The sequence below is a fragment of the Cynoglossus semilaevis genome, chromosome 20 (assembly GCF_000523025.1).
Source record: "Cynoglossus semilaevis isolate Cse_v1.0 chromosome 20, Cse_v1.0, whole genome shotgun sequence".
Taxonomy (NCBI): Eukaryota; Metazoa; Chordata; class Actinopteri; order Pleuronectiformes; family Cynoglossidae; genus Cynoglossus; species Cynoglossus semilaevis.
In genome coordinates, this window is record NC_024326.1 from 8,842,121 (window position 1) to 8,855,655 (window position 13,535).

A 13,535-nucleotide genomic window follows, 5' to 3' on the forward strand; every position below is an offset into this window, starting at 1 on the left:
ACGTTTGACCCTGGAATTCCCCTACAGCTCACTCCTGCCGCTCTGTCAGAAGCACAATCAGAAATGAGGGCAGATGTGATTTCATGCCAGCCGTTTATCTTGACTCATGTCATTCCAGGAGGAGACTACAGGAGGGCTGACGGCGTGTACGTGGTCACTCTCACCGTGTTTGCTGCCAACATGCACTGTCTGGCTCTGCCCAGGGTCCGCACATGTTTTTAAAAATGCTTGCTTTTAACTCGTCATCGTGTCATGTCAGCCGGCATCGCGCTCTTAACTGCTGTGAGGTCGGAGAGGCACAGCTGACAGTGAACTTTATTTGTTTTGTGATTTTCCTTTGGCAAAAAAGGATGTTCTCCAATGGATAATGTGACTATTTAAATATTGTGTGTTTGTGTACATGAACTGTGATTACAGTATGCCCCACCCCGGGTCATAAAGTTCGTGTCTATCTCAGGGTTTTTAAGTAAGATTCAAGGGTGGCTGCCCAAAGGGACGAAGCTACAGCACCAAAGAAGTCCTCTGCTGCACCTTGTTCTTTCTATCATCTGCTTTCACTGTCTTTTCTCAAACGTCACAAATCTCACCCCCCTCATCTCTTTATGAACAAAAAAAAAAGAAGAACGTTGACCTTAACGTTGACCTACATGACGTCAGATTGTACTGACGCAGCAGTGGGATTGAAACCATGAATGTCTAACGTAGCCCAGCACAACTGAACAGTAAATTCTGTCATTTTCCTCGTGTGCCTATGAGATATTAACCTGGAATTCATAATCTGCAAAAGAAGAGGTGTGAATGTAGGGTCCCGATGACTTTCAGACAAATAAGAAAGAATTGAAGCAGTGGCTGGTTCTTAAAAACAAAAAGAAGAAAAAAAAAACAGACAAAGATTCAGCAGCACGTTTAATCTCAATCAGCTGCACATCTAACCAAAAAGAAATCTACTTTTAATGACGTAGATTTCGTATTAGGACATTTACTGACTTAAGTATTACATGTCCTAATCATAATCACATTAGACAGGTCAGTAAATGCAACATGAGAGTATTCCCTGCCATTTGAGCTGCTGCTGTCTCGTTCGAAGACGACGACAGCAGAACTCTCAGTGATTCCTGCCTTTGGGAAACAGAGGGTGGAAACACACACTGCCAAAAGAGCAGCTACACAGGTCAATTTATATACTTGAACATTGAATGTTTTTATATTTTTCTGCACAGGGTTGTCCAAAGAATATGCCTTATGTGACGATTCACACAGTCACCGCTGAAGTCGTGCATTTTTCGGACCTAAGAAAATGAAGAAGAAACCGCAAAAATGTGAGGAGGTGTGGTGTTTGTCGGAGCGAGAGTTTGGGTTTAAGACTACTGTACTGTTTAAAGCTTTGTTTACATTATTAATATATTGTATCTCCCCCTTAACCTCCGAGGGTTACTGATGTTTTTTTTTAAGTCTTGTTTAACCTTTGCCAGTAAATGTTGGTCAAATGTCTTTGTACATTTTATGTTATGTTACAAAGGCAAGAAGAATCTACCTAGATGTCCCCAACCACATGTCTGTGTCTCTCCCTGTTCTTGTGTTGGATTTTTATTGAAAATGAAAATCAAGTCCATGAGGGATCTTTATTTATTTGACGAGCATTTTTTGGGCTGTTAATCATATTTAAGTGTAATATTTGGTTTGCATGCTGAGTTCACTTACGCTAAGGGGGCGTGTCCTCTTCTGAACCATCCATGAAGGCTTTTGCACAAGGCACAAAAGGAATGATCCCTAAATGTACTGAATGTTGCGGTGGTAGGAATGTGAACTTGCACTATACAAGTTGTCAAAATGAATAATAACCGAGAGAAAAACAAATAAGCAGATAATAAAATAATTGACCCCGCCCCCCCTTAGAATATGTTCTAATACTGGCGATAAAAAAAAAAATCTTTTTTTTCAATTGCAATGGTCCAAAGAATGTGTCTTTCCTTTGAATAATTTAACACTTAATATGCAACTTGCTCTCACAATCTTCACTGAAATATGCTTGAGAACCATGTGCAGCCCATTAGTAGCTTTGGTGTCTGGGTGATCTACCTCATGTTTACCATTGTTGTTGTGGGTTGTGAACATATGTCAAAAGAGCCATGTGATAGATGTTGAAAATTTGTGAATGTAATAAAGTGACTTACGAGGTCTTCTGTGCTGATTCATTTGTAGTGAATGAATTGGGAGTCACTTCTGTTAATTATTTAAGGGAAAATAGAAGTTCTACTGTATGTTAACTGGTTTCTAAAGTTCTCCTGAACTCCAGGGTTCCACTTCCTGCTCAGCCCGTCCTCTGCCTTCACCTTGTGCCAGCTGCAGCCAAGTGACTTTACTGTCCTAATGTAACATATTTAACCAGCTCTTTTTTCATGTTCTGTTCTGTACTTTCTCCAGATCACGGCCAGTGTTATACAACTGTAGGTCCTGTCCTCTTTCTAGGCCGTAAATAATAATCTCCTCTGCCTTCAATCCCAGGTGGTTTCATTCTGCCCAGGACTAAATCCTCGCCCTGCACATCTCGTCTCCTCTGCGGTCCCACTGTGAGCACGCCGCTGACCCTTATCTCTGTTAAGAGCAGAAAGGGCTCAGTAATGGATGCTAAGAGCTGCTGTGGCTTTACTACAAGGTCACAGGGGGCGAAGCTGCTGCAGGGACTGCCCTATTTCAGCTCCTACACTGCAACATTGGAGCAAAAACTCCCATCAACCCACAGCCTTTGTGATGTAACACACAGGGCTATTTCAGCCCACAGCAGTCTGGATGAGATGGGATCATGTGGCGAGGGCACGGTGTCTGGCAGCTTGATTCATGCACCTCACATCTGCTCACTGTGGAGAACGGCAACAAGATGAATTGTGCAGAAAGATCATTACAGTGAGTATTTATTTATTGTAATTTTTTTTTTAAAAATCTCAAAGTATTTAATTTGCAAGAGGGCTAGAGGTTAACTGACTTTTTCAAGACAATGGTCAATCATATGATATCCTTTTGAACTTTGACCTTTGTATTTTTTCTATTAAGCAAAACAAAAAAGAGTTCAGTTAAACCATCCATTATACTCTACAGACAGGATGTACTGTAATATAAGCACATACTTTGGAGACAACACACATTTGGACCTGGAATCTGTTTAATCATTTATTCACTTCATCATGTTACACCTGTGTTGATCATGTGCATATAGATGTACTTTTACTATAGAGAAACTTTTTCAGTTCAACTCTTATTGCTGCACACCTTGTCGAACATTTTTCCGTTGCAGTAGTACGTATACCGTGTGCGGTACGTGTACTACTTCATATGTATGTTTATCCTCCCAATAAAACACAAACGTATCATTTGTGTTCACAGATTGTGAAGCGATGCCTGGGACACGTCTGGGAGTGGGATGCAGCCTACTGACTGGACACCAGGTGGAACAAAACGCATCAACAGGAAGTCAACAAAATCCCTCATGCAGAGCAGAAGCGATAGACTGGTCGTCAGCGGGAACGGTTTGTTTCATGTTACGCCAACTCACACACGGTAGCCAGCCGTTTGATCACTGTTGGCGGAAAACAAAGTACTAATAAAAGGCTGACAGCCAGAATCCATCACCCATATTTACACACATATATATAATTGTTTTTAGTGCCAGGCCAAAAGGAGTCTAATTAAATCACTAAAATAGTGCAATTTCATTTTCCTCAACATTAGTGATTTTTTTTCATGTCACGTGACATGTCTTGTATGTTAGTCAAATAACTGGGCCTATAGATGAGAATGAGTGGAAAGAGTTCACTTAGAAGCAGACTGTTAGTTCAGCGTAAAGAATGGAAGCAGCAGCGAACAGCCAAACCCTAACTCTACATAGCAACCTGCAAGCTACAACAAACTCCATTTTATCTTCACCTTTAGACAAAGCTTTAGCTAACGGCTTCACAGACATGATGCTGGCTTTTAAATCCTTCTCATGTTATTCTTGAAACGAAAGCAGAAAACTGCTGTCTGTGAACTGAAACCGACTGACGACTGACAAAATATTCAGCAGGAACGAATTGGAAAATACAACTGAACCAGATGGGGGCAGACTTGACCTCAGTAAAATGCACAGCTAGGCTCAGTTTTTAATTATCTTACCATTAAAAAAAGATGAAAAATGGGTAGATATAAAGAAGGGAATAAATATATGGATGTGGGCTGCAGCACAAATGCTACAGAAAAAAAGAAAGCAGCAAAAAAGAAGAAGGATTAAAAGAAAGGAGGAACAGTAAAAGTGGGAAAAAAGTAGAAGAAAAGTAGTAAAAAGTAGAAGAAAGAGACTGTGAGGTTCAATCATCAGGAGAGGTCTGCGAGGCGGTTGCCGTGTTCGATGACTGCTTTAGCGAACTGCTTGAAGACTCGGTCCATGTAAGTGCTCTGCCGAGGCCACAGACCCTCCAGGAAGCCAATATGGCCGCCGTGACAGGTAATGAGCATGGCCAGGTTAGGATTCTGTTTCACTGTCTCCACTGGAATGGCTGCAGAGGGAAAAAAATATATAAAAGTTCTTTTAGATTTATTTTTTTAATTAACTAAAAGATACAGTTTTACCAGTGATTAGAGTCACATTCTTTATTTCCCAGATAAAAGATTTAAATCACTGTGGCAGCTGCAGAATTACAGCCATTCAGGGATTCAACGGTGAAAAAAGAAGGAAAATGGAATGAAAAGACAGAAGAATATAAACAATAAAAAAGGCAATTAATGTAAATTAAAAAATATTTATATTACTATTACCATTTTATTCTTATTCTTATTCTTAGTTGTTTCTGCTCAGTCTCACCGTGAGATGGTGAGAAGACGTCGTCGGCAGCGTTCAGACACAGCATTGGCACCTGCACAGACTTCAGCCCGTGGATGGGACTGGCATCGCGGTAGTAGTCGTCGTTGGTGGGATAACCAAACATGATGGAGGTAAACCTTTCGTCAAACTCCCGGATGGTCTTCGCCTGTGATGGCGCACAGTGATTTAATGAACCTGTGGTCACCTCCGCTAATTAGACCAGATATTTACAGACGGCTGTCACTGACCACGACCCCTGACCCCTACCTTCATGATATGATCAATGTCGTAACATTTTTCAAGCATCGGCCTGTGTCTGAAAAACAAAAAAAAACAAAAAAATATAAAATAACTTATTTCAGAGTGATGCTTCGTGACATAACTGACATTTTCATCATCACCGACCGGTGAACTGAAGCTTGTAGGCAGCTCGTGAGATAGGAGTTAAAGAGGAAACGGTCCAGGGGTTTTTCCAGCGAAGCCGTGCACTCGAACGCATCCCAGCCAGCTGAGAAAACTACCACGCCTCTCAGGCAGGTCTCCCGCCCCTTACGCCCCAAATAGTTGGCCAGCATCATCCTGGGTCACAAAGAAGAGAGGGCTTGGGACATGAACCATGTCTGACCAACCCAGGGTTATTCATTAGAGCTCTGAAGGAAATAAAACTGGATACAAGAGTTAGATGGTTAGAGAAAATAGCCAGACTTTCTCCAAATATTGAAAGAAATATTGTAGTATTAAGTATTTTAAGTTTAAGTCAGAAGACAAAAGATGAAGTTAGAAAAAGCTAAATGTGAGACAACAATTAGCTAATATACAGAAAGACCAAAAATAGTTAAAAGGAAATTTGAACTTATAATAAACTATGATTCATATTTAGAGGAGTAAGTTAGGATCATCTAAGTCAGTGGTGTCAAATTCTCGGCTCAGGGGCCACTTCCTGGCCACGAAGCCCTCACATTGGCTCCATTACCCGCCCATGGACACTCCAGCAGCCATGATTGGAGCAGCTTCAATCCTCCTCTGGATGTGTTCAATGACAGTCTCCAGATCCTCTGTGTTAGCTGCGCAGTAGGTCCTGGGGGTCTGGGTGGGACACACACAAACACACACATACAGACACACACAAATTAATGTCATTCAAGCTATGTATTTATTATTCATTTATCTGTTTGTGTTTTTGTATATAAGAACTACTGCAATAAATCCCAGTGACTGAACAGAGGTTTGAATCTCACAGGGTGTTTACTGTTTGGTAAAAATATTCCTGATAAATGAGTCAAAAACTTCCAGCACAGATTTTTCTAGTTCCAACAGATAATTTTTTTCTTTAGTGCCGGTCCAGCTGCAGTCAGCAGTGGAGTCTCCACATCAAGTCTGTCTATCTTAAATCAGCCTGTCAAGCAGAGAAGCCGGTTCAACTCTATAAAACAAAGCAGTTTATCAACGACTCTCAGGAGGCTTCTCACTGTCGACGTCTCCACAGACGGAGCCCTTCATTAGGATTCAAACAGAAACTCAGCAAAAGTAAATCCCTGCTTTTCATTGCTCTTTGGAGTTTTTTCTTCCCGAGCAAAATCTGGGTTGTGGTTGATAATATTTGAAACAAGATACAGAAAGGCTTTTTTTCAAGAGGGAGAGAACTTAAGAGATCTAAGTCTGCTTCACATGGGTGTTGGAGGAGGAGAACTTTTTTAAGGGATTAGGAAACTGGATGTGAATGCGGCTGAGTGAGGCTGAATTAAAATTCCAGATGCAGTACCAGGGTTTAAACGAGGCTCAGAGACAGTGAGGACTTAGCAGAGCGGAAACAGAAACCCAGAAAGATGCTGTGAAATGTGCGTCGACTGGAGGACATCGAAACGAATGTGAACAGATAAAATGTCTTTGTGAGTGGACAACGTCCCTGTGTCAAAGTGCACCGACACAGAGGACAGACATGTGGACATGTGGCCGAGCGATATTAGCATATTATCTAATATCTGTAAGAATCGTTATAAGTTTTTCCTCCAATAATGAAAACCTGATAACCCAATGTCTGGGTTTTGCCAAATGACCTGTGCCCTAAAAATTGTTTTGGGGATAAACTGCTGTATATTTAAGTGAAAGTCACTAGATGGCAGCATTGCAGCTCATTTAATTAATCTCATATTCAAACAGGGGTTTGTACATCCCTAGTAGTACTATATATCATCAGATGAATCCAGGTGTCTGTGATTTATTGGCCCTGCTGTGTTAGAACATTGTCTGTGTGGCATCTGCACTCTGGGACACATGTCCAACAAACACCAGGTCTGGATGCAGGAGAAAAAAAAAAGAACAACTCAATTGAGAAGCTGTCAAACTGACAAATAGGAGGGATAAAGGAAGCATCTGTTGTTAACAGCTGGCCTTAGTGGAAAACAGATGACAAAAACAAACAAGAAAGAACAAGACAGGAGGAAATGATGAGAGTATTACCAGCAGTGTTTCACCCGAAACCCCTCTGTTGTTGAAAACCACACATCTGTAACAGACAAAAAAACTGTGTCGTCACCAGGAAAGTCCTGCAGCTCATTCCGGTTTGTTAAGGAATTTAATAGATCTTTGTCTTCATTACCATTATGCATAATTACACTATGGAATTAACATTCATTGTTTGCACTTACAGCAAAATCCAAGCCGCCGACCGATAATATACAGAAGAACACGGAACTGTTATTTCAGCAACAATGTTGGCAGAAAAAAACTAGACATGCCCCAACAGGTTACAATATTATTTATATCTTTCACTTTGTTTAGTGTAATAATAGCTAATTCTCAAACCAAGCAAAAATTGTTTTGAAATTGTAATTTCAGTATGAATCAAATAATCAATTACTAAGAGTTTATATGTTGACCAAATAAGCTGTTTTTATTTTTCATTTTATTTTCTGCAGAATATCGCTGTCATAAACGAACGGATATTAAACTGCAGTTCGCTAATGCACAGCGTAAATGCTGCGTTTATATCAGCCATGACGGTTGCCGAACACTTATAGAGTGCACTGTTGTGCTAACTGTGGCCAGAAGACGGCGACAGTCTGCAGAAATAAAAACAACTTATTTGGTCAAAATATAGAAACAATACTGGGCCTTGAATACATGGCTTTGTGTGGACTGCCACGCTGCCAAACAACAACAACATCATAATATATCTGGACAGTAACAAATTGCTAATTTTTAGGCAAAGAAAGCTCATTGAGTTTGTTTGAAAACTATGAAAATAAATGTTACACAACACGAGTAGCTCTTAGCCATTTTTATTTTGTACTTGACTTATCGTAGACTTATTTACAGCCCTGTGCTGTGATAGGCTGACCTAAACTTGAATCCTCCACAGATGTAAGCCCTGTGCTGTGATAGGCTAACCTAAACTTGAATCCTCCACAGATGTACGTATGTTGGGTGTGGAGATGGTATTTTTACTTCAAGGTGCTTTAGTGAAATTGCAACTGTTAAAAATGTTAATCTAATTAATTTATCAGATGAAATAACATGATGAAGGGTTTCATTTTGACTGTCCTATAAATGTAGGGCGAACTGTGGGAACTGTACTGATTCAGTGCCCTTAATGTTGCCTCAGCACTGCATCTTAAAGGAGGGAATCAAGCCAAGACCACCCACCTATAGCCCAGATCCCGGCTCTGTTGGACCATGTGCAGAATGTAGGACTCTCGGCTGGTGCCGGTCAGTCCGGGAAGAAGGAGGACAGTGGGCCTGGTGGCGGCGTAGGGATGCAAAGGACTCTCGTCGTTGTCGAACCAATCCAAAGAGATCTGTCCTCCATCTGCTGCCTTAATAAGCTCACTGCAGAGAAGTGAGGGACACAGAAGTCAGCAGTGTGGCTCTCTGTGGACATCATCATCTATCTGTCTTTCAGTGTCTCCATCCATTTGTCTCTGCTGGATCTGTGCATCAATTCAACACTAATGATTGTAGATGTTAATGCACATCTGCTCATTTAACAGCCATTAGAAAGTAAACGATGATATAGCTCCGTCCATTATGATTACGGTAATACTCTCTATGCAGTTGAAGCTGAACTGTCTCACACTGCAACTATTGCGCACAAACATACGCAAGGTGAAATCAGGAGCACGAGTGCAGCCTCGTCTCTCTCCTGATCTGCCCGTCTCTTTTCTCTGCGACACCCAGAAAGTACAGTGAAGCAGGAAAGGCACTGCACCACTGGCTCCTTATGCTCAATCAATTTCTGGACTGTACCAGCCCAGCCTCAGCAGATGAGGTCATTTATCTCCAGAGCCAATGCGTTTTCAAACCTGCACTGCACACAAACACAGGCAGCAGCCCATGAGCCAAGTTGGCAGGTCGGTGGTAAAGACATCAGCATGAAATTAGAGAACGGCCATGAAATATGCACCTGAGGCGAGGCGAGCCAGGCAGAAGGTTCTACAACCTGCAGTGTCTGTTGCACACAGTGGGAGGCGACCTTCCACCGGGCAGACAACGAGAAGAGTCAGATTTCAACTCAGGCGGGGAAAACAACCAGACAGCAGTGAGAATAACAAACCGTTTTTCTTTTTTTCTGCCTGTGTTTGAGTCAACTTTGTGTCACTTTATTTACAGGATGTTCTGTAAACATCGGAATATTCTAGCAGGCCTCCAGGCTTCACTGTAATCTCCTCTATGATTGGGGGCCAGTCCGCAATGATACTTAATCATTTACTGAACGACAGTATTGAGCAGCAAGAGAGCGATCCAAGCCTGCATCATGGCACAAAAGTCTATTTCTCCTCTCAGTCTAGTTGTGACTAGTTACAACACAACAGATTTTATTTTAATCTGTGAAACCATGAACAAAAAATCAGAACAACGCACGATGGCCATGCTTAGAGCCCAGGTCACTTTTACCAAGATTTTTTATGATGAGGACTTACTTTCGGTACACAACCCCAGGTTTGGCTGTGACGAAGGGCCGCAGCAGAGTCTGGATTCGACTCTCCCAGCACCAAAACGTGGGGTAGTAGGTCTCTGACACCACTGGGCAATGATCTCTCAGGAACTGGCAGAAGGTCTTGCCCCCCGAGATGAGCTGCGGTTTCTGTCAATACAAGAGAAGATAAAGTTTTGTCTAGTTGGACAAATCACAATGCTGCAGGTAGCAGCCAATCACAGCAGTTGTCAGGTAAAGTTGTATCCCACTAAAAGCTACAGGATTAGCCTGCAGCCATGTTTTAGCACACACGGCTAGAGACTGGATGGTGCATTGGAAAATATAAGAAATGCAAATAAACAACAAACAAACATAATTATTTTATACAATGTATAAAATAGTATAGTAATAACATTTTCTCCCAACAACGTTGGAGGTGTACAGGCCCAAGATAGTAGTTGTATTTCTCATTCAGGTAGTAAACAGGTAGTGTTAAAAGGTAAACAAATGTCTGAAATGTCTGAGAAACAATTTGAATAAACCAACAACCATGAGGGTGTGCTACACACTTTCCGTGTGGGCTGTACATTTAACTATACATGCACAACATGCAACACAAATGTTTTTCTGGTTTGTTTGTTTTTTTTGCACATGTAAATCCTACTTTTCTGGAATTCAAATTGTCATTAACAACTATTTAAAAACCTTTAAAATAAAATGTATTTTGTAATGTTTACGTGTTGTAAAAATGTAAACATGATGCAGGATAGATAGATAGATAGATAGATAGATAGATAGATAGATAGATACCATATATTTATAATATGTGTTTATTTTGTTTATACCGGGTTATAAGCAGGTTTACATGGAGCCATGTCTGTGTTGGAGGTCAAACATAATCAGGTTTGTAAAGATAACCTTGTGTCCGCACCCTCAGCCTCTGCTGTGAGCTGCTATTCATCACGCCATCTTTACCGCCCTGGCTTCGGCTAAAACTGAGGATTGTTTAATGCAGTTGCATAAGTGCCGCACATGGATGAGGATAATATTTATCTCTGATATGCACGATCGCTGCCTCACAGGCTCTGCACAGCCTGTCATCGGATCACATGTGCAGGAGGAGCAGCATCATCCGCTCCACCAGCAAAACCGGTGCACGTCGGTCGATCGACGTGTCCGCAAACGACGCAAGACATGATACGACTTTAATGTAAACATCATATATTAGACCCCTGATTTCATTAAACGCACACTTTGCAGCACTCACCTTCGCTACCGAAAGCAGGTAGTAGCAGGTGTAGGCTGCGCTAAAGCCCAGCACCAGAGACAGTCCCACTCCTGAGCCAAAGAGACCAACTTTCACCTGATTCTCCAGATAATGCGACAGATCTCTTGTCAAAATGTTGAAGTTGAGGTCCAACGAGATCATTGCAAGGTCCCTGTTGTCGTTTTTCCTCCCGGTGTGCAAGGACAACGGCCAGCGCGGGTGATGTTCAGCTGAGTCTGTCTGAAGGAGACAGTCAAGGGGACCTGACGAGGGCAGAGACGTTACCGCCATCACCGGGCGGTGGCGCTCTCCGATCAGCTATAGCTGGACTCTCACAGTCGCCACCTGCAGTCCGCACAGGGCGAGGTGGGGTGGATGAATGGATGCGTAAGTGTGCAGGACTGTCAGTAGGAATGTTTGACCTTTAATAACGCAAACAACAGAGGGATGTCCAGATTTTGCAACTTAAAAAAAAAAAACACGAAGCGACTGGCTAGTGTATACTAAAAAAGTTTAGTTTTTAGATATTTATATTAGTTAATTCAACAATAAAGTAAAAACACATTAGTTGCATCAATACCTTTTTCTCATAATAATCTTGTAACATAAGGGCAACGGTAAAGTACTCTGGGAGGAGAGGGGGTCACCTTTCACTTCTGGTCTATTGGGGTCTTCTGTACTTTCCAATCCTGCTGGGACACCTGACACAGAGTAGCAAATTAAATTGTAATTTGTAATTAAATTACCTTCAAGATCTATAATGATTATGAGTGGACTGCAGAGGCACTTCACAGAGGTAATGTAGGAAATGGTCCCAGGGGCTCCAGACCCAGAGGAACCACCTCCAGGCTCAGTAAGGGAGTGTGTAATTAAATCAAATTGACTAAGTATTTATCAAGCATATATTAAATGTAATTTTAATAATTTTAATAAAACAAGACAACAAAACTTAACATCTACAAAACCGTGTAGTCAATCTACTTAGTTTAAGATTGAACATTGTGGAGTTCAATCTTAAACTAAACATCCATTGTTTTGCCAACATCTACAAAACCGTGTTCCACAATGTTCATCTTAAACTAAACATCCATTGTTTTGCATTACTAAATCCTAATGGGTCCAAAAAACAGGCTCCGAGGCTAAAAACACCATAATCTTTCAGTAAACCACAGTAAAGTATTTTTAAGAATAACTTTATTTATGATGTGGTTTATTTTAAAGTTTTCCAGTATACTTGCTTTGAGTAAATGCGTTTTTTTAATCTTTAGAAACTATGGAATTTGCAGGGAGGTTGGCCATGTTTATGTTCTTAAAAATTCATTGATAAAAATCTCCTCATGACGCCAATACGCATGCGCGCCTTGGCCTCCAACTCCACGGCTTGTTTTCCCAGGCCTCGCATCTTCGGTTTTTATCGTCTTTTTCCGTGGATAGTTGTTGCTTGCCTGAGCTCTGGACGATGATTGACAATAATGGCGACACGATCATCCTGACTTGACTCCAGAGAACCATCTCTGGCCGGAAAAGGAGAAGATCTGGATGGATCGCCTGCGTCTCACGCAACAGCATTAAGAATATACAAACACATAGAGGAAATCTATCTGCCTGAGTGAGAAAGAGCTACTAGTCCAGGGATCATTATCCTACTAGCACTGCGATAGCTAGCGACTTGAAGTGCTAGCCTGCTAAGTTGGGAGGTGTTTCTCTCTGTGAGGTAGAAACGAAGAACTTGCTAAGTTGTATTCTCTGGTCATCCAAGCTATGCAGAGATTTTATACGTATGTATTACTGTAATAAGTGTCTTATACTGAAGGCAAGAGAAGCAGTGGCTTGCAGCCAGCGTTAGCGTGGGGCAGTGTTTGAGTTGAGCGTCCTTAGCTGGCAGGCTAAGCTCCCCAGACTCTTTCCTGTTTGGGCTTGCTGAAAATTGTCCACCAGTGCACAAGGAGCTAGCCCGGCTGTGAGACGCTGCTAGCCTGCTTAACTTAAACACAATTCTCTGTGGTTTTGCGACATTGCTCCTCCAATGACTACCGGCAGGAACAATCGAGCCATGATGGAAGGAGTAGGAGCGAGAGTGGTGCGTGGACCTGACTGGAAGTGGGGAAAGCAGGACGGCGGAGAGGGACATGTCGGCACCGTCAGGAGTTTTGAAAGTCCAGAGGAGGTGGTAGTTGTGTGGGACAATGGGACGGCTGCGAACTACCGTTGTTCTGGAGCGTATGATGTCAGGATACTAGACAGTGCACCAACAGGTAACTATACTAATCCCTGTATGTTTCTGAGAAAATGACTAACAACTTTAGGCTGGCTGAAGCTCTTCATTGTTGCCTTTAAATTAGTCGATCGACCGATGTAATTGCACGACTGTATTGCAGAAAAATGCAACCTTTACTGCATGTAAACTCACTCAACAACTCAAAACAAATCCACTATCTTTACTGCACTCAACAACTCAAAACAAATCCACTATCAATATTTTATTGGGACCAGCCAGAAAAAAAACCGGTCCAATATGC

General features: G+C 41.8%; 2 protein-coding genes across 7 annotated transcripts in view; one reads left to right on the forward strand and one right to left on the reverse strand.

Annotated features, from left to right (window-relative positions):
* Positions 1-4,067: 4,067 nt before the first annotated feature.
* On the reverse strand, positions 4,068-11,319 carry abhd3 (abhydrolase domain containing 3, phospholipase). The gene is made up of 9 exons (XM_008334460.2): positions 11,017-11,319; positions 9,754-9,917; positions 8,480-8,662; positions 7,295-7,340; positions 5,808-5,920; positions 5,240-5,413; positions 5,102-5,150; positions 4,835-5,000; positions 4,068-4,529 (listed from the first exon to the last, which is right to left on the reverse strand). The coding sequence occupies exons 1-9, from the start codon at positions 11,305-11,307 to the stop codon at positions 4,348-4,350; spliced, it is 1,368 nt and encodes a 455-aa protein (XP_008332682.2). The 5' UTR covers positions 11,308-11,319; the 3' UTR covers positions 4,068-4,347.
* A 1,090-nt stretch (positions 11,320-12,409) lies between these two features.
* mib1 (MIB E3 ubiquitin protein ligase 1) overlaps positions 12,410-13,535 on the forward strand; it is a 70,082-nt gene continuing 68,956 nt past the window's right edge. For 3 of the 6 annotated variants that reach the window (XM_025066106.1, XM_025066108.1, XM_025066109.1), the window contains exons 1-2: positions 12,410-12,794; positions 13,057-13,271. In XM_025066106.1, the coding sequence (XP_024921874.1) occupies positions 12,778-12,794; positions 13,057-13,271 (232 nt within the window). In that variant the 5' untranslated portion in view covers positions 12,410-12,777. Of the gene's footprint in view, positions 13,272-13,535 lie in introns of all 6 variants that reach the window. The other 3 variants (XM_008334461.3, XM_017042458.2, XM_025066107.1) reach the window with 2 other exon arrangements.

What these genes read in the sequence shown, in the direction of transcription:
- abhd3 (XM_008334460.2), bottom strand. Translation starts at nt 11,307, where the DNA reads ATGGCGGTAACGTCTCTGCCCTCGTCAGGTCCCCTTGACTGTCTCCTT. An exon ending in ACCTGCTTTCGGTAGCGAAG is followed by an intron (nt 9,918 to 11,016) that starts GTGAGTGCTGCA and finishes TTGTATTGACAG; the next exon opens with AAACCGCAGCTCATCTCGGG. An exon ending in CTACAAGCTTCAGTTCACCG is followed by an intron (nt 5,151 to 5,239) that starts GTCGGTGATGAT and finishes TTTGTTTTTCAG; the next exon opens with ACACAGGCCGATGCTTGAAA.